Source organism: Cetorhinus maximus, chromosome 6 (genome assembly GCF_964194155.1).
Source record: "Cetorhinus maximus chromosome 6, sCetMax3.hap1.1, whole genome shotgun sequence".
NCBI classification, from domain to species: Eukaryota; Metazoa; Chordata; class Chondrichthyes; order Lamniformes; family Cetorhinidae; genus Cetorhinus; species Cetorhinus maximus.
Genome location: NC_135884.1, coordinates 33,758,226 through 33,784,068, shown reverse-complemented (window position 1 = coordinate 33,784,068; position 25,843 = coordinate 33,758,226). Strand labels below are relative to the sequence as shown.

General features: G+C 41.9%; 1 protein-coding gene across 1 annotated transcript in view; it reads left to right on the top strand.

Moving 5' to 3' along the window:
* Positions 1 to 20,594, top strand: part of asb14a (ankyrin repeat and SOCS box containing 14a) — a 38,300-nt gene extending 17,706 nt beyond the window's left edge. Inside the window, exons 6-10 of the mRNA XM_078542912.1 lie at positions 119 to 364; positions 8,082 to 8,253; positions 10,109 to 10,652; positions 14,430 to 14,583; positions 20,281 to 20,594. Of these exons, the coding sequence (XP_078399038.1) occupies positions 119 to 364; positions 8,082 to 8,253; positions 10,109 to 10,652; positions 14,430 to 14,583; positions 20,281 to 20,447 (1,283 nt within the window). The 3' untranslated portion in view covers positions 20,448 to 20,594. The remainder of the gene's footprint in view (positions 1 to 118; positions 365 to 8,081; positions 8,254 to 10,108; positions 10,653 to 14,429; positions 14,584 to 20,280) is intronic.
* The last annotated feature ends 5,249 nt before the right edge of the window (positions 20,595 to 25,843 follow it).

The window sequence follows — 25,843 nt, the reverse complement described above, 5'->3', positions numbered from 1 at the left end:
ACTTATCAGAATCAATAACCAATGTATTGTTAAGCTCTTAAAATTTGTGATCTTATTTTTATGTTAGTTGAAATTTGAATGTGGCCAAGCCAATAAAACCCATTTGCTCCTTTCAAAGCTATAAGAAATGGAGCTCTTGATGTTACCTCGCTGCTGTTACGTTTTGGGGCAGCTGTGAATTTGGAATGCAATAATAAGAGGACAGCCCTGCATGAAGCTACCAAACTGGGTAGGAAGGATTTAGTGGATTTACTGATTCATGCTGGAGCCACAATAGACCCCAGAAGTGCCTTTGGACTCACTCCACTAGCTCTTGCTGCACAGAATGGACATACAGAAGTGGTTAAACTTTTACTCCAAAAAGGTAATGCATCATTTGTGTAGTTTTTATCCTACTGATTAGGATTAGAACCCATGGTTCTTGTTACATGACTGAAGCAATGTCTGATGGTTAAAACCCAAAGCAGAGTGATATACTATCAGTTGAGGCTCAACAAGATGTTGCAAAGCCTCAGTGTCTTGCTTGATCCTAGCTGAGACACAAGCTCCACTTTCAGTGCATCATCAATAATTAAAACATAGGAATTGCTAGATGAGAAAAGACCAAGGTCCAACTGGTTAATCATCTACCATCCTAGCAGTCACATGATACAAAATAATGGAGTAGCTGACTAATCAGAGCACGCAATCTCTACCAATTAATCTACAACAGAACTAGACATGACACAAGCAAAATCCCAGGGTGGAGAGCTTTAGGAATCATCGGTGCAAAGCTTCCTGTTTCTCCCAAGCATGCTACCCTTACCATGTGTCATAAAATCATTGAATAATACAGCACAGCAGAAGGCCATTTGACCCATTGTGCCTGTGCCAGCTCTTTGAAAGAGCTAACCATATGTCCCATTCATTACTTATTCCACTGCAATTTCTTCTCCTTCAAGTATTTATCCAATTCATAGCTCAAATAACTCCTAAACCCTATCCCAAAATGTTATTTTCTAAAAGAAACCTATCTAAGTTACATTTGAATAAATCAATTCTAACTGCTTCCACTGTTTCCCTAGGAAACCAGTTCTAAAGATTGACTACTCACTCACTGAAATATTGGGTGGAATCTTGTGACGATGATGGGGGTCTCAGCCACTGGCTCGAGAGCCAACAAGACTTCTTGTCGCCTCTTCCTGGGAAGGCCCGCCGCATCTTATGCCACTCAGGCATTTGACAGGACAGTGACAGGTCTTCCCCTGGGTCCCCAGTGGTGGGAGCCCTGCCTACCAAGAGCTGCTGGCCAATCAGAGGCCTGCAGTTCTTCTGTACACTGCAGCACCACCAAATAAGTGGCGGCTGCTGCTGGTACTAGACTCACCCGAGGCCTCAGATTGAATAGAGGCAGGTAAGTGATGGTAGGGTCATGGGGTGGGTGTTCACAGAGACAGGGGTGAGGTGGATTGGCATAGTGGTATTGGTACTAGATTAGTAATCCAGAGGCCCAGCATAATGCTCTGGGGACGTGGGTTCAAATCCCACCATGGCAGATGGTGGAATTTGAATTCAATAAAATATCTGTCATTAGAAGTCTAGTGATGACCCCGAAACCATTGTTGATTGTTGTAAAAGCCCATCTGGTTCACTGATGTCCTTTAGGGAAGGAAATCTGTTGTCCTTACCTGGTCTGTCCTTCATGTGACTGTAAAACCACAGCAATGTGGTTGACCCTTACACACCTCTGAAATGGCCTAGAATGCCACGCAGTTGTAACAAACCACTAAAAACAAGCCAGTAAGGAGTGACACCAGGCGGACCACCTGGCATCGACCTAGGCACTGGAAAAGACAATGACAATGGCAATTGCAGCCCTGTTGACCCTGCAAAGCCCTCCTTACTAACATCAGGGGGCTTCTGCTACGATTGGGAGAGCTGTCTCACAGACTATTCAAGCAACAGCCTGACATAGTCATACCCACAGAATCGTATCTTACAGATAATGTCCCAGACACCACCATCACCATCCCTGGGTGTGTCCTGTCCCACCAGCAGGACAGACCCAGCAGAGGTGGCGGCACAGTAATATACAGTTGGGAGGGAGCTGTCCTGGGAGTCCTCAACATCGATTCTGGTCCTCATGAAGTCTCATGACATCAGGTCAAACATGGGTAAGGAAACCTCTTGCTGATTACCACGCACCACCCCACCTCAGCTGATGAATCAGTGCTCCTCCATGTTGAACACCACTTGGAAGAAGCATTGAGGGTGGCAAGGGTGCAGAATGTACTCTGTGTGGGGGGCTTCAATGTCCATCACCAAGAGTGGCTCGGTAGCACCACCACAGACCAATCTGGCCGAGTCCTAAAGGACATAGCTGCCAGACTGGATTTGCGGCAAGTGGTGAGGGAAAAACCTACTTGACCTCACCCTCACCAACCTGCTACCACAGAGGCATCTGTCCCTGACAGTGTCGGTAGGAGTGACCACGGCACAGTCCTTGCGGAGACAAAGTCCCATCTTTCATTGAGGATACCCTCCATTGTGTTGTGTGGCACTACCACTGTGCTAATTGGGATAGATTTCAAACAGATCTTGCAACTCAAGACTGGGCAACCATGAGGCACTCTGGGCCATCAGTAGCAGAAATTGCACTCATCAACAATGTGTAACCTCATGACCCGCATATCCTCCACTCTACCACCTAGCCAAGGGATCAACCCTGGTTCAGCAAAGAGTGCAGGAGGGCATGCCAGGAGCAGTACCAGGCATACCTAAAAATGAGGTGTCAACCTGGTGAAGCTACAACATAGGACAACGTGCATGCCAAACAGCATAAGCAGTAAGCGTTAGACAAAACTAAGTGATTCCACAGCCACCGGATCAGATCTAAGCTCTGCAGTCCTGCCACAACCAGTCGTGAATGGTGATGGACAATTAAACAACACACTGGAGGAGGATGCTCCACAAATATCCCCATCCCCAATGATGGGGGAGCACAGTACATCAGTGCAAAAGATAAGGCTCAAGCAATTGCTACAATCTTCAGCCAGAAGTGCCAAGTGGGCGATCCATCTCAGCCTTCTCCAGAGGTCCCCAGCATCGCAAATGCCTGTCTTCAGCCAACTCGATTCACTCCACGTGATATCAAGAAATGGCTGAAGGCACTGGATACTGCAAAACTGGATACTGCAAAGGATATGGGCCCTGACAATACTACGGCAATAGTACTGAAGAATTGTGCTCCAGAACTTGCTGTACCACTAGTCAGGCTGTTCCAATACAGCTACAACACTGGCATCTACCCGGCAATGTAGAAAATTGCTCAAGTATGTCCTGTACGTAAAAAGCAGGATAAATTCAACCTGGCCAATTACCGCCCCATCAGCCCACTCTTGACCATCAGTAAAGTGATGGAAGGGGTCATCAACAGTGTTGTCAAGCAGCACTTGCTTAGCAATATTCTGCTCATTGATGCCCAATTTGGGTTCCGCCATGGCCACTCAACTCCTAACCTCATTGCAGCCTTGGTTCAAACATGGATTTAAAGAGCTGAACTCCCGAGATGAGGTGAGAGTGACTGCCCTTGACATCAATGCTGCATTTGACTGAGTGTGGCATCAGGGAACCCTAGCAAAACTGGAGTCAATGGAAATCAAGGGGAAACCTCTCCGCTGGTTGGAGCCATATCTAACACAAAGGAAGATGGCTGTGGTTATTGAAGGTCAATCATCTCAGCTCCAGGACATCATTGCAGGAGCTCCTCAGGGTGCTGTCCTTGGCCCAACTATCTTCAGCTGCTTTATCAATGACCTTCCGTTAATCATAAGGTCAGAAGTGGGAATGGTCACTGCTGATTGCACAATGTTCAGCACCATTCGCGACTCCTCAGACACTGAAGCAGTCCATGTCCAAACACAGCAAGGCCCGATCAATATCCAGGCTTGGGCTGATAAGTAGCAAGTAACATTTGTGCCACGCAAGTGCCAGGCAATGACCATCTCCAACAACAAAGAATCAAGCCATTGCCCCTTGACATTCAATGGCATTACCATCACTGAATTCCCCACTATCAACACCTTTGGGGTTACCATTCACCAGAAACTGAACTGGACTAGCCATATAATACTGTGGCTATGAGAGCATGTCAAAGGCTAGGAATCGTGCGGCAAGTAACTCACCTCCTGACTCCCCAAAGCCTGTCCACCATCTATAAGGCACAGGTCAGGAGTGTGATGGAATACTTTCCACTTGCCTGGATGAGTGCAGCTCCCACAACACTCAAAGTTGACACCATCCAGGACAAAGCAGTCCGATTGATTGGCACCACATCCACAAACCTTCAATCCCTCCATCACTGACGCACAGTAGCAGCAGTGTGTACTATCTACAAGATGCACTGCAGGAACTCACCAAGGCTTCTTAGACAGCACCTTTCAATCCCACGGCTGCTAAAATCTAGAAGGACAAGGGCAGCAGACACATGGGAACACCACTACCTGGAAGTTCCCCTCCAAGCCACACACCATCCTGACTTGGAAATAAGTCACCATTCCTTTACTGTTGCTGGGTCAAAATCCTGGAACTCCCTTCATAACAGCACTGCGGGTATGCCTACACCATATGGACTGCAGCGGTTCAAGAAGACAGCTCACCACCACATTCTCATGGACAACTAGGGATGGGCAATAAATGTTGACCGAGCCAGCGAAGCCCACATCCCATGAATGAATTTTTAAAAAATTGGGCAGAGAGTGGCTCTCATTAGTAAGTTAGTAGTAAGAAGGGAATTCAGGGAGAACTTTGTTACCTCACAATGTTGCTGTGGAACGAATTACCAGGGAGATTGCTGAAGCACACAAGTACAGTATTGTTAGGAAATAGAGATAGTTTAAATAAGTTATATTTGTATTTTTTGAGTGTTAGGAATGAGCTTTAGCTTTGGTTTTTGAGTTTGATTTGTATTTCTGTACCTGTAAGAAAGGTCAAAATGAGTTTTAGTTTCACTTTAAAACGTGTCTGCATTTTAATGAAGGTTTTTACGATTCTAAGCTAAGTAAAGCAAACAAGAGTAGGAAAAATTGGGCTGTTGCCTAGCAACAAGGATCCAGAGAGGCAGGGCCCTCCTACAGACTCACACACACACACACAGAGAAAGAGCTAGAAAGAAAGCAGGTTGATTTGGAAGCTGTTGGAGTTCAACTGGTTTGGAAGACAGCTACCAAACAGAAGCCACCTAGAAATGGACAAATAGCCAGTCCCAAGCTAACGAAAACCCCAAAAATCCAGGGGAGTGGAAGAGGGGAAAGTCCAAAGATGACCTTCTAGGGTCAAAGGAGGGACAGGAACCTGGAAAAGGTTCTGTTAAGTGAAGTTAAGAGTGAGGTACAGAGAAAGGCTCCAAGCTTTAAGTTTAAAGCTTCAAGCTGCAGAAAGCAGATTTAAAGCGAGAACAGCTCGCAAGAAACAAGAAAGTTCAAAGAGACAACTGAAGGTCTGTAACTCTTTGCTATGGGCATGTGAAGCAGTGTGTACTGTTGATGGCTGAGTCGGTTAGAGAGAGGGTGTGGAAGACAGATTGAATGCATGTGGTGACCCAGAGAAGAGGAACATCAGAAAGAGAGTTGGAAACCCTGATGGTAAACCCTTGCAGAAGGTGACTGAGAGAAAGCGTTGGTTTGGGGGAAGATTCCAAGGCGAGTTCTTGGAGAGTGGAGATTGGAAACCCTCATGTGAAAGATGGAGTTCAGTGAGACTGGTTGGCTCTTGGTGGGGAGGGGAGTTGAGGAGAGATCCATAGCAGCTGGTTAAGGTGGCATCTGTTACTTGGCTTCAGAGTGTGGTGTCTCCGACCACAGGGTGTCTGTTGGGTTACATGGACTGTGTACTTACTGTGAACATTAAAGTATAAGATAGCTTTTGAAACTTCTGTTATCCTTACAAACCTGTATATATCTGTAAAGATGTAGTTGTGGGTGAAAGAGTATTGTAATATAGTTAATCTTTTCTTTTTTAATAATTTTTTTTGATAAAAGTTCAGCAGCTACTCTCCACGTATCTAAACAAGCAAATAAACGTTAGGATCTATCAAGCTGGGTTCCACTCTGGGATCAGGCTTGTCCAGGATTAACCTCAGCTGGGATCATAACTGTATGTTTTTAAAAAGATGGGATTGATGGATGTGGTAAGAAGGAAGGTTGCTCGAGTTGATCTACGAAAAGTAGGCTTGTTGTGACTTAATGATTTTAATTACCTGTTAACATATTTTTTAAAAATACGTCAGTGTTGTTAAGAACACAGGAACAGGAGGAGGCCATTCAGCCCCTTGAGCTCGTTCCAACATTCACTTAGATCATGAGTGGTCTGTACCTCAACTCTATTTACTCACCTTGAATAGATCCATTTCTCTTGAGACCCTTGTTGTTCTTTGTCTTAACATATTCAATTTATCCTGAATCCACAGCCACTTGGGTGAGAGAATTTTACTTTTTCACTACTTTTGTGTGAAAAAGTGCTCCCTGATTTCACTCCTGAATGGCCTAGCTCTAATTTTAAGATTTTATCCTTTATTCTACATTCCCCCATGAGAAGAAATAGGTTCTCTATATCTAGCCTACTGAATATTTTTATTATTTGAAATGCCTCAATTTGATCATTCCACAACCTTCTAAGTTAAGAGAATACAAGCCAGGTTCATGCAACCTGTTCTCTAACTTTAATCCTTTAAGGTCTGGTATCATTTTTGTAAATCTGCACTGGACTAACTTAAAGACCAAACTGAGTCTGGTGCTCAGAACTGAATGTAGTGCTCCAGATGGGGTCTGAATAAGGCTGTGTGCAACTTCTTCACTGTTGAATTCCAGTGCCCCCCACCCCTTTAGATGAAGAGCAACATTCTGTTTTCCTTTTTGATTGCTAGCACCAGCTTTTATTGATTGTGCATCTGTAAACCCAAATCCCTTTTCTCCTCTTACAGTTTCTAGTCTCTTGCTGTCAAAAAATGTTCCAACTTGACTTTCTTGGATCCAAAGCAGATTATATCATGCTACCCCATATTGAAATCCATCTGCCATATTTTTGTCTATTAACTTAATCTGTTTATGTTCCTTTATAACTTCTTGCTCCCATCTATTCAACTTATTGTTCCCTCTAATTTAAATCTGCAAGTTTGGATGAATAAGCTTTGATTCTTTAATTCGCATTATTGATGTATATGATGAAAAGCTGATGTGAGGGGCCCAGTACAGGCCCTGGAGAACACAACTTGTCACGTTGCACCAGAGCGCATTCCCTTTATGCCTTTCCTCTTTCTCCTACCTATCAACCAATTATCAAACCATATCCCAAGGTTACATGTGCTCTTATTTTTACAAATGATGTGTCCAACTTTTATGATTTTTGGCCCTTTCTTTCATTATTCAAGCATATTTTATTCTGCAATTGTTTGTCTGAGTTTATTTGTAGAATTTGTCTAACACAGAAATAGGGAAAATAAGTTTGGAGGTTTGATAGGTGTGGAATTGTATATATTTTAATATGGGGGCATGGGGCAAATCACTGTTCAAAAATAATTGGGGTTTTATTTTCAAATAAAGTGCCCTCCAGTGAAGTAAAAAGGATATGTACCATGGAAACTGATTCTGTACCCATTGAATACTCACCAGCAGATCTTAATTTTTTGAAATGCTGTTTTTCCCTCCAATCTGTCTCCCAGACCTTCTGTTGCTGAAAGGCCATGCAAATATGACTTTAGAGCAGGAAAATCCTTGGTCTGTGCTGAGCTGCCTGGTCAAGGGAAACACTACATGTGTTACAATTGGCTTTTTCTGCTTACAGCACCAAATTTCCTTATGGCCTCAAACCGTGTTTAGTGCTAAATTTTAGGAACTCTTATGCTACGGACTCTTGCTCTTTGGAAATTGGACTTGTTCAAGCTCATTTCACATTATTCTGTTACAGCTGACAAAAGGGGAGACATTCATTATCTGTGTGAGCTGAATTCAAACCAAGGTCTAAGTATGTAAGAGTGGGCATTTACCCCTGTCCCATCCAACCTCACCCTACTACCTACTTTAAACTAACCTGTCTCTCTTTCGCAGGAGCTGATGTTATGTCTCAAGCTTCTGATGGTGTGTCTGTGTTATTTGAGGCTGCCACTTTTGCAAACTCAGAATGCCTGGCACTCCTATTAGAACATGGGGCTGATGCCAATGTTCCCAAATATTCTGGTCACCTGCCCATTCACAGGGCATCATACAGAGGACACTATCAGTAAGTCTGAGGAAAATATATTGGGCAGCCACAATGGTGATTTTATTTTTATATTTCGAATAAAAACCTCATGAGAAATTGCAACACTATTTTTGAAAATGTCTATTAATGTTAAAATACTGACCGTATGTTAGTGATTAATAGTGGAGCCCACCCCATGCACCCACCACCCCAACTACCCGCCAATCTGACTACCCAACCCCTACCCTGACCACCCATCCCCTCACCCCCCCACCCACTCACACAACCACTCACCCCCACCCCCATCCGCTCACTCACCAACCCACTAAAACCCTCTCAACCTTTAAAATATTATCTGAACATGGCAGCTAGTATCATACCTCTCCACTGCTCCATTGCTCTCTGTGATTGGCTGTGCCAAGGGTTCGTGGCTGTAGCCAGGGTAGGAGGACCCAGCTACAAGGGCGGAAAAAGGTGGGGCTGTAATATTCCTGCAGTCAGTGGTGAACACACCAGCATCGCCGCTGACTGGAAAATCTGGCTCAATGTTTTAGGTCAGTGACCTTTGATCAGAACCCTACCTATGGTGGGACGGCCCACCGTGTCCCAGTTGTAAAATAAAAACAGAAAGTGCTGGAAAAACTCAGCAGGCCTGGCAGCATCTGTGGAAAGAGAAACAGGGTTAACGTTTCGAGCCCAGTATAAAAAAGAGTCAGGTTGGGGTCAGCTCTGTTTCGCTCTCCACAGATGCTGCCAGACCTGCTGAGTTTTGCCAGCAATTTCTGTTTTGATTTTTGATTTCCAACATTTGGCTTTCATTTTGTTTGTTTTGTATCTTCACACTTTTTTTCCCTTTGGGGGATAGTGGGGAAGTATTGGAAGGATCTATAAGCTGATTTATCAGTCTGTTGAACCAGGTCATGGGCATTCCCTTCGTGGGGTGGCTTTTGAACTCAGAGCTTCTGGCTCTGAGACAGGGGCACTACCTACTGAACCACAAGACCTGCACAGCTGGGAACTGGCAAAGCACCTTATCATCAGCCACTGTCAAAACCCCATTAAAAAAAACTATACAAAACATGCTACTTATCTACTCTGCTCCTAAATAAAAGAACAATTGTTAAATTGTTGGGAATATCAGTCTATGGCCCCTTCTTAAATGGGAGATATTACTGATATCACTGTCACACTTGCACATCCTGTGTAAATCCTCTGGGTCAGGTGGCACCAGTTAGAAAACATACTGTCACAGTAGTTAAATGATACTGGACAATGCCAGGCTTAAGCATTTATGAGATAGGCAGCTAATAATAGTATCGTACCAACTTCTGCACTTCAGCAGAGTATCCTGGCACAGCTTATCCCTGTTTACATTCCCACTATTCTCTGTCAGCTGCTGGCTAGGAGTGGAATTGGCAAATTCTGCAGTAGCTTGCAAAACCCGTGAGGAATTGAGTCTCCACCACCAGCCTAGAAACATAAATCAAATCATATCTAACTGCAGCTGACAGTGAGAGAACAGTGCATGTGTTGTCAGCTGCAGCTTTATAACGCTAAAGAGCCTGGAGTTGGTGGACTTATGTAAACGAAGAATAAAGGAACTTCCTTTTAGCTTCAGTGTTCAGTTTAATGTGAAATAAAAGCACAAATTGCTGAAAAATACAATTTGTTGCTCAATATCTGTTTTAAAAAACGAACAGGTAAATGCTCAAATTTGAGACCCTTTGTCCAATTGATGAAGGGTATATACCTGAAACATTAATTCCACCTGTCCCCTTTTTTTATTACCAGTGAATCTACTGTGTATTTCTGAAATTTTATGTTCTATTTCTTATTTCTATGATTTGCAGTTTTTCTTAATTACTAAAATGTATTCTTGCCTGGTTTTCCGTAGATCACTGAAGCAGTTAATTCCAGTTACGGATTACTCTGCTATTAAGGAGAGTGGGATAAGTCCAGTGCATTCAGCAGCAGCAGGTGGCCAGCAAGAATGCCTCAAGTTGCTTCTGCAGTTCCACTTTGATGTCAATTTCATGCTCAGTCACAGGCTTCGCAGAGGCTATGATGACCACAGAAAATCTGCTCTCTATTTTGCTGTGTCAAATAATGATGTCTACTCTGCTCGGCTCCTCCTGGAGGCTGGAGCATTACCAAACCAAGATCCCATCAAATGTCTCCAACTAGCTCTGAGACTGGGCAACTATGAACTCATGAACTTGCTTCTCCGTCATGGAGCCAATGTAAATTACTATTGCAAAGTGAACACAACTCACTTCCCATCTGCTCTGCAGTATGCATTAAATGATGAAGTTATGTTGAGGATGTTGTTCAGTTACGGGTACGACATCCATTGCTGCTTTGATTGCCCACATGAAAACAAAATTCATCCCCTGTTTTCCTCTGAAGGATGGACACCATCAGTCATTAAGGACAACATGGTAGGTACCGGATTAGTCTGCATATTTCAATGTCAGAGTAACTGGGCACTTCACACTGGCCCTGTGACAGATCCCTGGCCAATCTCTGAGATATTTGCTGGCATCCTGCAGTCAGTAGCGCTAGCTGTTATTAAAATAAATCAGATAGAAATTTCTGGTGACAGCACACATGCAGTTTAATAAAGAAATCGAGAAACTGCTGCCTGAGTTACCTTCCACCTCCAAAGCCTTCACTATAACAGTATCTCACCTAGAGATTCAGCATTGAGATACATGGAAGGCTTAAAGTTGTGGCTTTTACCTGATAAATACCTACTAGATTTTCCAGAGAAAGTTAAGGCTCATCCATTCCAGTGTAATTAAACTGTTCACAAGTCTGTGCCAAGTGTAAGTGTAAAGCACAGCTGGTAATGTTCACTGGCCGCTGCCCACAAAATCCCGGTCTGTATGTGCTTTGAAACCTGATTTTCATCTGAGTTTTATGATCAAATATTCTCAGATCAAGACTAACTTTGATCTTATAGATTTATTTGTATTTTACAATAGTTAACAAACAACTAAATTCGCTTATGTAAGACATGTATTTCTTTGTGTAGCCTTTGTTCCTTCTCTCTCTACATTAGAAAAGTATATAGAAGTATAGGTAGTTTGGGAAACTATCTACTCTCTAATATCTAAGGTATGATGGTAGATAAACAATGGCAAACATTTAAATAATTAATTCATAATTTGCAACAAATATACATTCCCTTAAAGAATAAAAACTCCATGGGAAAAATGGTCCAAATGCGGTTAACAAGAGAAGTTAAAGATGGTAAGAGGCTTATAATGTTGCCAAATAGAATAATAAGTCTGGAAGGTGTTTGATGTTCGCAGTTTGATGTTCTCGGTCAGGTTGCTGTTGTTCCACACTCTCTTATTCATCTTGTGCTAATAGCTGCAGCTTTTGCAATGCATGTGTTGATTTCAGCATCAAGTGACAGATTGCTGATGATTGTTGGAGCCTAGAAATGCGAAGTATCAATAACCTTCAGCGCCACATTGTCAATTCTGACAGATGATGGTATGGCAACATCCTGGACCATGACATTAGTTTTCCTGATGCTGATAGTTAAACCAAACCTTTTACAGACATGAAAGAGTCTGTCTATTTGCAGCTGAAGGTATTCCTCAGAATGGAATGCTAGTGTGGCATTGTCAGTGTAGGGCAACTCTCTGATGAGGTCTTGGCACACTTTTGCCTTTTTCAATCAAACAAGGTTGAACAGCTTTCTGTTAGTTTTGGGTTGTAAGTAGACACCTTCTGTAGATGACCTGAAACATATGACAGCAACAAACAGAAGAATATGCCAAAGAGAGTCAGTGCCAGAACACAACCCTGTTTGACTCCCACTGTGGATTTCAAAGGGTTCCGATGTTGCCCCATCATAGCTGACCTTACCCGTCATGTTGTCATGGAAAGAGGCGATCACATTGAGCAGCTTCAGTGGGAAGGCAATTTTCTCCAGCAGCTTAAATAGGCTGTCTCTGTTCACATGGTTGAATATCTTGATAAGATCAATGTAGTCAATATGTAATGGTCTCCTTTGTTCAGGGCAGACTATGAAGATCATGTCAGTTGTAGATCTTCAAGTCCAGGCAGACTGGGATTTGGGGTGATTGCGTTCAGCCAAGATCTGAAGTCTGATAAGGGCAACATGGGCAAATACTTTTCCCATGATGCTCAGCAGGGAGATACCTCAATAGTTGTTGCAATTGCTGTGGTAGCCCTTGTTCTTGTACAGGGTCACAATCTTTGCATCATGAATATCCTGGGCATTGCCCCCTCCCTCCAGCAGAGACACAGAAGTTTGTGCAGGTGCTGCAGGATTGCTGGTTTCTGTGCTTGATGAGTTGAGGTGGGAAAACATCAGCTCCTGGAGCTTTGCCTATGGCAAATAAGTCAATACCTTTGCTAAGCTCCTCCATTGTGGAGTTGCTATCCAGCTCTGCCATGACAGGCAGACCTTCTATGGTGTCTCGATCTTCCTTGGTGACAGTGTTCTTCCTAGAGTATAACTCAAGGCAATGTTCCACCCATTTTTCCAGCTGCTTATTGCAGTCGGTGATGACCTTCCCTGCCTTTGTTTTCAGTTGATCTGTTTTCTTTGCTGAGGAACCTGTTGCCTTTTTGATCCCTTCATACATGTCCCTAGCATTACTTGTCTCAAAAGACAGCTGGATGTTCTGGCAAAGTTGTAACCAATAGTCATTGATGCACCACCTAGCGGGTCTGTTACTTCAAGCGACTCTTAGTACGTTCAGAGTCTTCTCACTCAGATCTCTCTTGTAATTAATGAGAGTGGACAGCTTGGTTTCAATGTGCCCAGGGCACAAACCTGGGCAAAATTTATGGAGACCCTGGGGTTGCTGAAATGTCAGGATGTCCCCCTCGACCTCCCCAGTGGAGTCCAAAGGAAAGCAAAGCATTGCATTTAGCATCAGTTTTGTTGCAGGAGTTGCTGGAAAAATGAAATATTTAGTTATCAGTCTACCTTTGGACTCCACTTCAGATTTTTTGTCAGGGTTTATCTGTTAGCCTTCCACTCTTCCAAGGTATCCACAAGGCAATGGAGCTATAGCCATAGCTAGGAGTTTGGTTCATGTGTGCCAGGGCATGCCCACATGCCAGTGGGCCTGCGCGCTGCATGTTTGAGGGCCAAACCTCCTCTGAGTCCCTATGAAGCTTTAGCCTGGGATGTGAGGGACCCAGTTTCTGTGTGTCACCATGAGGAGACACAGCTGAGGACTTGCCGGTGGAGAGGTTGTGTACTGAAAGGGAGATATTTATACATTTGGAGCTCTTTTTCGCATTGCTGCTACGTGTAGGCTGAAAGTGAAAAATAAGTAGCACATGAAAGCAGAAAGCATGCTAACTCTCTTCACCCGTACACTTAGGTGCATTACGTTGACCAGCTGGACACATTGGATATTAAGAGGATTAAGGAATAGGGGGATGGTGTGGAAAGGTGAAGTTGAACTAGAGGATCAACCATAATCATATTAAATGGTGGAGGAGGCCTCGAGGGTCTGACTGGTCTACTCTTACTTATGTTCTTATCTAGCTTCCAGAAGTTCAGATTTTTAACAGGATACTTTGTGCACCTTTAGCTCCTAAGTGAGTACAGGTATTGATGAATTATGCACACCAGATTTACCACATTCTGGGCTAATTTAGCTGATCTCAGCTGTTCCAGGCCCTTGGGGATGGGAAAAGCTTTCAGGATTTTCAGGCCAGCTTGTCTTAAAGTAACTTCTGCTGGAAAGTGCATGTGGTCATGTGGGGTGAGGACAGGACACAACTTGGCTCCAATCCTCTCCACAATTGGACAGAAGCCTGCCATTTCCCTTTCAGACTCTTGTATGATGAATCAACACTGCTCAGTAGTGAAACTATGCCAAAAGTGGAAAGGTTTCATTCTTCAGCACTGAAGTGTCTTTACTTTAAACACAGAAGTTCACCAAAATGATAATGAATTTAAAAAGGTGCGCAGTTGAGGTACAAAGTAGACTTCCTGAGCACAAGCTTCTGCAGCTTCAGGAGTAAATGAAATAGTTTAGTCCACTAAACTCAAACATGTCACAACTATGCTTTCACTCGAACAAATTTTTACTGCATTGAAATGTTATTGAATTCAGCTGTGGGCAATGTTTTTTGTTGTAGTTTGAAAAGAAGAAAACAATCAATTTTATAAAATTTATACAAATATTATTTAATCTTTTGAATTTTTATTTCAGTTTTGTGAAGTCATTACATTAAACTGGTTAAAACACCTAGCTGGGAAAGTGATCCGTGTGATGTTGGATTATGTGGCTCATGTTCGTTTCTGCTCTAAACTGAAAACCACACTTGAACAACAAATTGAATGGCCAGAAATCAGGCATATCATGAGTAAGTTCCTGATCATTTGGTCTCAATGTCTTTGGTAATCATGGTGCAGTAATGAATATTATCATTACCAGGACACACTTAGGGTACATTTGTGCTGTAAATTTAGTGCCATGGAAAATAGTTTCAAAACACCAATTTGGCAACATAAATTCTGAGTTGAACCCAAATCCTCAGAGAAGCAGTGTAAGATTATTTGGGTTTGACACCATGCAGAGATGTCAAACATTTTTTAACATGTTCCTTGGAGCTCCTTAGGACTTTTAAAATCTACCTAGAATTAATTTAGAATTCTGATGCTTGCACCCAAGTTCTGAACATTGTTACAATCTCAGTGGAGACCAGGAACTTTTAAAATTAAATTAGCTCAGTTATTATCAGGAAGAATTGCACCACAAGACTTCATGTCTAAACAAATGAGCTTTAAATGTACAAGAGTTAAACAAAGCAAGTACAACTAACTTAACACTATATTTCATAAATTCTTACATTTTTTTAATCTCAAAAGGCCACTCCCTGTTCTACTTTTATTTCCATCCAAGGGTTCCCCTATATTTTCCAGGATCTTGAAGATTCCTTCACTTCTTCTGGGACTAAATCATAGTTTTCAGAAAGTCACTTTGATTCTCCTCAGTGTTCCCACTATTCTTTGAGACATGAGATTTCCTGGGGTCCTTCCACTAATGTCCAGCTAGGTGACCCTACAGTCCTCCTTAAGCACATCACAATTGCGGACTCCCCAGTTCAAGCATGGACCTCAATGCATTCTTGCTTGGTGACTCCAAATCAGAAAACATTCTTGGTTTCCAATAGCCCTCAGCTCTTGGTCCACAGCTGCTTTACAGTTCCTGATCGAGTCTTCAACTGCCCGTCTCAAAGCTGCTCCCAAGCTGACTGCATTGTTCTGTGAGAAACCACACATATAAAAGCCCAAAACCAAAAAATAAAAACTCCTTGAAATCTATCCCTATGGCAATGTGTCATGCTTGGGATGTCCTTTACCTTTACCTTCAAAACATCCCTTTGATTCTGGCACCCATATGAATAATTTATATCTCTCTCGGTGGGAGGATCAAGAACAAGAGGGCACAAATGTAAGGTAATTGGCAAAAGAAGCAATGGCGACATGAGGAAAAACTTTTTCACACAACAAGTGGTTAGGATCTGGAATGGACTGCCTGAGAGTGTGGTGGAGGCAGGTTCAGTCAAGGCATTCAAGAGGGAATTGGATTGTTAGATGAAAAGAAACAATGTTCAGGGCTATGGAGAGAAGGTGGGGTAGTGGCACTAGATAAATTGATCCTAGGGAGAGCCAGACCTGACATGACAGGCTGAATAGACTCTTTCTGTGCTGCAACAATTCTGTAATTCTGTAATGGGGCCAACTGCAATCTTACCAGACTCACTGGCTTCACTGCGAAGCTAAGAGAGGAATACCTGGGGCCGAATTTTTCACTCGGCGTGTGGGTGCATGCCTGACCCACTCAAGAGTGAAATAGCACGTGATATTACGCGCACTCACGTGGTATTTCGGTCGGCAGGTGCGCATGAGAGTCAGAAGCACGCCTGCTGACAATTAAGAGGCCTATTAAGGCCATCACTGTAATAATTAACTGAGGTTATTCGTTGCCAGTCCAACATTACAGTTGGTGGGTGGTTGAATCGGCCAGGCAGTCTTTGCATTTTTCAGGAAACCTCAATCATAGGCGGGATGAGGTTTCCGATGTTAATTTTTAAAAATTAAAATGGGGAGAATTTTCACCATCCATATGCTCCAGTGACTGATTCTGATGCTTGGGCATTTTTTCCTGGTTTTTAAAATCTTTATTTTTTGCATTTAAATTCTTCAGCTTCCAGAGACAGCTCTCTGCCTTCAGGGAACTTTCGTTCTGCACTCGCGCTGACTTCAGCGCTCGCCCTCCTCCCACCCCCCCCACCCCGGCAGTGCTAAGCCTTTCAAACCCGCCTTTCACGCTGGCTGCCCGTTAATTGGCCAACCCGCGTGAAATCGTGGTCGGGGATCCGTTCCCTGGCCACTGCCGGGCCTGCCAATCACGGGTGCCCCCAAAATAAAAACCCAGCCCCTGTTGTTTATTATTTTCCCATCTCTAACTCTAACCTCTTAAAGTAAACATAGATCTTTCTTTGAATGGTAATTATCTTAGGGGTGTTTATCAGTTTCTCAAACCTAGGCTTTTTTTGCCCATTTATTGCACATATTAAAATTCAATTCCCAAAACTAAGTTAGACTCCTAAAACATATGAATCATAAAATTAGATATTTGTAACAATATGTTATCAACTCCTTTAAGATGGGAAATGTGAATGATCTCAGACTAATAAGTGCAGAATGAATTAACTGAAAATTATAGGAAATTTGTTTTAGAAATTCAAATCATCCACAATTCTTAGATTCCTTTTACTCAATTTAAAGAACTTTCAAATGAAATCGCGATTTGATGAACTGGGTTTTACATTCATATAATTTTATAATTTTATTTGTGACCAATTAACTTAATAGCACTATCTTGACTGCTCTCAAACTTACATCAGTTCAGGTTGCCATTTTGTGCTTGAAAACATCTTAAGAAGTAGGCCTCACTCTTATCTGCTTTAAATTATAGCTGCACCTGACAGAAGGACAAGGGCAGCAGATGCATGGGAACGCCACCACCTGGAAGTTCCCCTCCAAGCCACTCACCATCCTGAATTGGAATTGTATCGCCGCTCCTTTTCTGTCACTGGGTCAAAATCCTGGTGTATTTACACCAAATGGACTGCAGTAGTTCAAGAAGGCAGCTCACCACCACCTTCTCAAGGGCAATTAGGGATAGGCAATAAATGCTGGCCTAGCCAGCGACGCTCACATCACATGAAAGAATGAAAAAAAGAACTAGCTTTCTAAATTAAAAATTTTAAGTTTGACAAGTTTGTATCATTCCCTTTATTTGATTTTGTTGTATTTCAATTAGTTTTGTGTGGGAACAATTTAAACTCAAAGGAGCATATTATTGTCGAACTGAGTAGCAGAGAGCTAATGTTTGCACATTAGTTGAATCTGCAAGCTTATTTAGGAGGCCATTTCAGCTCTTGAGCTGAGCTATCTTAGTGAGGTGGTCCTTGTAGGTAAGAATGCAATCTAAAGATATTCCTAGATTTAATGGCTTTGGGCCCTGTGCAAGCTATTCTTTATCCAACAAGTTGAGTGCTCATGAAGCATTGGCATGATTAAAATGGAAGCATAATGACACTGCCTCTGACACGCAGTAGATTTATATTTCCATCTTTTGAAATAGTGAAAGCTGCCATGTCTTTGTTCAAATTGTCCTCAATTGTTCTGAAGTCTCTGTCTCTTGAAGTAAGGCAGATAACATCTGCACTCTTGAATGGCCTGGAGTATAACATGTTGGAGGATTTGTAAATATGTTTCGAAAAGTTGGAACAAAAATAGAACTCTTGGGGAATCTGTTCTTCTGCATTCTCCAAATGTTCAGCCTATTGCCTAACAAAATAGCCATAAACCACACTTCAAGATCACACCTCTGACATCTTGACAAGTAGACCAATATAATGACATGGAGAATAACCTGGACTCTAAAAGAAACAAACAAACGGCTACCAGATATATACCCACCCACCCCCTGCCAGCATCACGTATTATTGTACAACAAAAAACTTTCTTGATAAAATCCAAAAGATACCATAACTGTCTTTTTTCAAAGATACAGTGAGCTGCCTCACCACAAATTCAAGAAGGCAGCTCACCACCACCTTCTCAAGGGCAATTAGGGATGGGCAAGAAATGGTGGCCTAGCCAATGACGCCCATATCCCGTGAAAGAATACATTTTTAAAAAGTATGCCAATCTGGACAATGCTTCCAACCATCTCTATGGCAAGTGCTGGCTCAATATGATGAACAGAATAGGGATGAGCTTCTCTTTTTGTAAGAAACGCCTTTCTCAACATCCACCCTGTCCACCATCTACAAGGCACAAGTCAGGAGCGTGATGTAATACTCTCCAACTGGTTTTGCATTGCCATGCTATCTCTGATACAAGCTCAACTGTTTTAAATGTAGGAAAAGTATAAATTAATACGCCTATAGACTCAGGAAGGTCCTTCTTTGTAGCTATGGTGCAGCTGAGGACATTGCTTATCTAGTGAATGGCTGTTGATTTCAAACAAGAGATAGATGGGCATATATTTGATAGCCATTTGGTGTTTGTTCCTCTTAGACACATGGTTATTTTCCATGTTATTATATTGGCCCACTTGTCAAGATGTCAAAGGTTCATGGCTATGTTGTTAGGCAATAGGTTGAATATTTGGAGTATTTTTTTTCATTCATTCAAGGGATGTGAGCATCACTGGCTAGACCAGCATTTATTGGCCATCGTTAACTACCCTTGAGAAGGTAGTGGTGAGCTGCCTTCTTGAAATGCTGCAGTCCATGTGGTGTAGGTACACCCACAGTGCTGTTAGGGAGGGAGTTCCAGGATGCAGAATCCCCCAATATCAACATCCTGGGGGATACCATTGACCAGAAACTGGACTGGACTAGCCATATAAATACTGTGGCTACAAGAGCAGGTCAGAGGCTAGGAATCCTGCAGCGAGTAACTCACCTCCTGACACCCCAAAGCCTGTCTACCATCTACAAGGCACAAGTCAGGAGTGTGATGGAATACTCTCCACTTGGATGAGTACAGCTCCGACAACATTCAAGAAGCTTGACACCATCCAGGACAAAACAGCCGCTTGATTGACATCCCATCCAAAAACATTCACACCCCCCAACTCCAACACACAGTAGCAGCAGTGTGTGCCATCTACAAGATGAACTGCAAGAACTCACCAAGGCTCCTTAGACAGCACCTTCCAAACCCATGACTGCTACCATCTATAAGGACAAGGGCAGCAGTCACATGGGAAACGCTATCACCTCGAAGTTCCCCCCCGCCTCCCTCCCCACAAGCCACTCACCATCCTGACTTGGAAATATATCGCCACTCCTTCACTGTCGCTGGGTCAAAATCCTAGACCTCCCTCCCTTACAGGACTGTGGGTGTACCTACACCACATCTGCAGCAGTTCAAGAAGGCAGATCACCACCACCTTCTCAAGAGCAATTAGGGATGGGCAATAAATGCTGGCCAAGCCAGTGACACCCACATCCCAAGAATGAATAAAAAAATACCTGACTACCAAGAGGATCTTCCAAACTCCACAATATTACATCCATTGATTGGCTAGATGGTATGATGCCTATCTAAGTCCTTTTGGCATAGTTTATTTCCTCTGCCATCTTAATTGATGACCAAAGCTTTTTGTTATTAAAATGTCAGCATTTGAGTAATTGCTAAATGTGAAACCACTGCAGAGCTATCTGTATAGATTAATGCTTCTGCTTCCACAGCACTCAGAAAGGTTGTGCCTTCTTAACTGGTATGCTCATTACAGATGCACCATTTAAGTGTGCTGAACAGGGTGTTGTAAAAATCTGCTCAAATTTGTATCTTTTTGATTTGGATCTTGGAAATCTAGTAAGAGTGGTATGATCTGAAACATTTTGCCTTTTGAAACTTTGTCATTATTTATAGAAAATAATGTGAACTAAATATTACTCTAAAAAATAAATCTTTCAATTCATAATCTCTAAATAGGTTCACATTTATGATTGTTCCCTTCTTAATTCCAGAAAACCCACGTTCTTTGAAGCATCTCTGCAGGCTGAAGATCCGAAAATGCATGGGCCGGATGAGGCTGAGGTGCCCTGTATTTATGACATTCCTGACATTGCCAAATCGTCTTAAAGAATACATTCTCTTTAAAGAGTATGATCTTTATAATGGGCAAGAAACCTGATGTCTATCTGATAATCCATTTTTACATTTTAAGGATAGCTTCATAGGTCTGGATAGATTGATAGATCTGTGCTGTGCAAGATTTTAAAATGTAGTGAAGGTTACTGTCTTACTTGATCAATCCATTAAATGAAGATACATAATGAAAGTATTAATCTACATTATGATTTATCATTACCGTCATTATTTTTGAATATAATTTAAATTAAAAGAAATGAAATGGGTCTGTTGTTTCAATGTGCTGTGATTATCACTGGCTTACTTTACTGAGAACAACAAATGTCTAGAATGAAAGCAGTGAGGGGAAGAATGAGAATAAATTGAGATGCATTGTCAGGCTGTTTGAGACAACTGTCATTGAAAGTTCACTAAAGCACCGGCTTACCCAGCTTGTTAAGACATGCATTGTATTTTTGGTTACTTCATTGTGCAAAAGTTTCAAGTATATACTGAGACAGAGTGGTTTTTAACTAATTCTTTAATATCAAATATAAATAAATGAAATAAGTTGCTCTTTCCAGTATTTAACTTTGTTTTAAGAGTTTATGATTCATTGAACTTGTGTATATATAAATATATATAATATAGATATATATATCATGTTTTAAGTAGAAGCAAGTACAATACCATTAATCAAAATATATTGGTACAGGAGTATTAAAACAGTTTGAATAGTTTTAAAGAAATAGATTAAACGCACCTTCAGTAATAAAATCATTGTAAATAATACACCAAAAGCCTGTTAGATACAGTATATTTGTGACATCAATGTCGAGCTCTTTGACTTAAGAATAAGTTTGAATGAGCTGCAACTTCAATTCATTACAACTTAGCAATGTCTCAGAACAGAAAACAGGAATTAGATGTGTTTCTTTTTACCAAGTGAATGAACACCTAACAATTTTTCCCTTCCCCTTTCATTGACCATGAACCTTGTTTGTAGGTTACTTAACAATCTATTCACAATACTCAAAACTCTGTAAGCTCTCAATTACTCAACTTTCACCCACCCTGTATATCTGTATAGAAAAAAAACTAGTTTGCAAACAGATTTCAGATCTGGATGTTATTTTCAGTGTAAAGCAGCTTTAAGTGCTGAATAAGTGCTTAATAAGCTATTAGGAATTATACAAACAATGTTTCTGTGCTGTATATGTTATGTTTATGTAACCACTGGATGTTTTGATACAATTGAATAGCACCAGACAAGTGTGTGGGGCAAATTTCAGTTGGTCGAAGATATCAAACATAGGTCGAAAGAAAGGTTTGAAAAGATGTAAGCATGTAGTTGCGAGTTATTTCCTTTTTTTTAAACCTGTATTGTTGGCTCATTCTCCCCAGACCTGAGCTATAAAATATAAACAGCTTTAATGAGCATTCACACTAAAATTTTGCAAAGCTGTTTGGGCTTCGCATCAACACTAGATGAACGGTGTTAGATTTGGAGTATAAATAGGATTTCAAGTCCCAAACTGAGTATGAAGTGAATTTAGATCATCAGTTCCTTGGCCCCTCACTCAATTCAAACGGTCTTTACACAAAGACTGCACTTTCTGCTATAGAGCAGCACCACAGTTACACTGTGAATACAGCATTAGATGTTAAATGAAAGCATGGATAATTTTGAAAGGTAGGTTCGCATAGCTATTTTTGGATAGTTGACAGTAAAAATGCTTTTCCAGCTCCTTTTGCAGTTCAAGCAGCAGTTTCTAGTTAGTGTCAGTATTAGTTTTGGGTTAAAGTGCATTTGATAGTCCAGTAAGAAACTGGACAATTTCTGGTAGCAGTTGCTGTCTTGGGTTTCTGACCAATCCTGTTTTGGCTCCAAAATACCATGGACTTGACAGAACACAAGGGTAACAGAAAATGTTATAAATAACCAAACCTGAAAGATTAAAATATTTGCAAAGCAATTGCTACCTGCCCACTGCCTCAACAGTCATTTTTCCAACCCATAAATTTTAGTTTTGTTGGGGAGAAAGCTAAAGGTGGGGCTGCAGCAGTGGAAAGCAGCCGTTTAACTTTTAGGAATACTAGCAAATATTGAAAATTCCATATCATGATGACATTCTCAGCTCCTTTTGTTGGCACACGGTTTTGGGTAAGGAGCTGATACATGGAGTGACAGAGAGTATGTGGAGGCAGAGGGAGGCAGAGTGAAAAATGTGACTCAGGAGTAGTGTCTCATTACTGAAAATATCAATCATGGTGTACATATGATTGAAAAGTGCACTTTTATATTTGTATGACTGCAACTTTCCATTGCAAGTTCTCCAATAGTGGTTTTTTTTTTCCCCTTTCTCTAAAGCTTTGTTTTCACCAGTATAGATTTCATGAAATCTACTGATGATTTGAATCCAAACAACAAATTGCATTTATATTGTGTTGTTAATGTGACAGTGTCCCAAGGCACTTCACAAAAGGGTTATCAATCAAGATTTGATACTGAGCCACTAAAGGAGGTATGAAAAGGGTAGAGACCGGAAGCTTGGTCAAAAAGAGGTTTAAGGTGTGTCTTGAGAGTTAGAGGGGTGGATTTAGGGACATAATTCCAGAGCTTCTGGCCGAGGCAACTGAAGGTAAGATGGAGTGATTAAAATTGGGGGTGTGCATAAGGCCAGAGTTGGAGGAGCAGCGAGATTTCAAAAGTTTTTAGAACTAAGGAAGTTACAGAGTGAGGAGTGAAGCCATGGGGGAATTTGAAAACAAGGATGAAAATTTTAAAATTGAGCTGTTGTCAGATCAGAAGCTATTGTACAACAATAGCAACTTGTTGTAATAAAACATCCCAAGGCACATGACAGGAGAATTATAAAGCAAAATTTGACCTGAGCCCCGTAAAGCAGTATTATGTTAGATGGTTGTGGTTGTTGGAGGCCAATCATCTCAGCCCCAGATATAATTGCAGGAGATCCTCAGAGTAGTGTCCTAGGCCCAACCATCTTCAGCTGCTTCAACAATGACCTTCCATCCATCATAAGGTTTGCTGATGATTGCACAGTGTTCAGTACCATTCAAGACTCCTCAGATATGGAAGGAGTCCATGCCCACATGTAACAAGACCTGGACAACATTCTGGCTTGGGCTGATAAGTGGCAAGTGTTACAATTGAGGTTTACAAGATTATCATATTGTGGCTCTATATCTTTAAATTTAGGGTAAATGAAGAGGGTTCTGCAGTCTGCCTGACAGTAAGGCTGGCTGGTTTGATTGTTAGAGATCAAATGAAGGTTTAAATTATTTTGCTGGTAAGAAAATGCAAAATATTGAAGTTGGGAGACATTGGCAGCAATCTCTGAGTTTACGGTGAGTAGACCCTGAGTCTCCCAAAATCCCAGAAATGTGTTGTAGGTTTTGGGTTGTAAACAGTTGTGCTTCAGATTATCCATTTATTTCTAAGAGGAAAGGGAGTTGAGGTCAAGGGTAACTAATTAACATCGCATTCAGGTAAAATGCTAAAGTTGCCATGGAGAAAGAGGGCAGAGGTAGCCATTTTGATATCAGGTTACAGGCTTTCCTGCGAATTAATGTATATCACGAACAGACAGCAGCAATTATGTGGTCAGCAGAGGGAAAAGGCTGCTTGACTTTGCAAGCTACCACAGCTGGCTGTGGGAGGGAGACAGTCTTTAGTCGAAGACGTCCAACATCTTTATATGGATTCTGGGAGATTTGTTCTGGCAAGGCCAGGGGAGAAGAATCATCATCAGAACAGGCATTACTTCCAGTGATGAATTTAAGAAACTCTCTGGAATTTGAGGAAAGTGCCTGCAGATAGTCAGTTAATGTTGCTACTCGGCAAAACAGGGATAGGGGAACCCATTGGAGTAGGAGTAACTGTGAACTGTTTACTAAAAAGACTAATTCTGTGGAGAGAGCGATGGGTGATAAGTATACAAAGGGAATGTCACTTTCCGTAGTTAAATTTAAGTTTTTACAAAAAGAAATCATTTTTTTTAGTCATTTGTTGCAGTAAAAGTTTTAAAATGTGAAATCTTGTCAGATCATTATTTCAGGTAATAACTGGAAGTTCAGATCCCTTTTTAAAAAAGTTATAGGTCTCTATGGGGATCCTAACAGAAGTAATGTTCATGCCAAACAAGTGCCAACAAAGAGAATCTAACTATCTCCCCTTGATGTTCAATGGCATTACCATCGCTGAAACCCCACCATTCACTATCAGCATCCTGGGGGTTACCATTGACCAGAAACTGAACTGGACTAGCCATATGAATACTGTAGTTAAAGAGCAGGTCAGGGGCTAAGAGTTCTGCAGCGAGTAACTCACCTCCTGACTCCCCAAAGCCTGTCTGCCATCTACAAGGCACAAGTCAGGAGCGTGGTGGATTATTCCTCACTTGCCTGGATGAGCGCAGCTCTAAAAACATTCAAGAAGCTCAATACCATTCAGGACAAAGCAGCTTGCTTGATTGGCACCCCATGCAGCAGCTTAAGCATTCACTCCCTCTACCACCGATGCGCAGTGTGTACCATCTACAAAATGCACTGCAGCAACTCGCCAAACCTCTTTTGACAGCACCTTCCAAAACAGTGACCATCCAGAAGGACAAGGGCAGCAGACATATGGGAACACCACTACCCCCTCCAAGCCACATACCATCCTAACTTGGAACTACCTCGCCATTCCTGCACTGTTGCTACATCAGAAACCTGGAACTCCCTTCCTAACAGCATTGTGGATGAACCTACACCACGTGGGCTACAGCGGTTCAAGAAGCAGCTCACCATCATTTTCTCTAGGGCAATTAGGAATAGACAATAAATGCTGGCCTTGCCAGTGACACTCACATCCCATGTAAGAACAAAAAAAAATTATGGCAAATGACCCAAATCTTGGTCAAAGAGGTAGATTTTAGGGATATAGAATTAGATGAGAGTAGATTAGGGGTTTGTGGGGCTGCAGGGGATTAGAGATAGGGAGGGGTGAAGTCATGGAGGTTATTTGAAAACAAAGATTGGAACTTTAAAATCAAGGCAATGCTTAACCGGGAGACAGTATAGATAAGTGAGCACAGGGGAGAAGGGTGAACAAGATTTGATATGAGTTAAGATATGGGCAGCAGAGTTTTGGATGATCTCAAGATTATGGAGGGTAGAATATGGGAGGCCAGCCAGGAGTTTGTTGGAATTATTAAGACTAGAAGTAACAAAGGCATGGATGAGTGTTTTATCAGTGGATGAGTTGAGGTAGGGACAGAGTTGGGTGATGTTAGTGATTGCACGGATATGTGGTTGGTAGTTTATCGAGGTCATAGCTGACACCAAGGGTGTGAACAGTTTGGCTCAGCTTCAGACAGTTGCCAGGGAGGGATGGTGTCAGTAGCTGAGGAACGGAGTTGCTTCAGTCTTCCCAATATTAAATTGGAGGAAATTTCT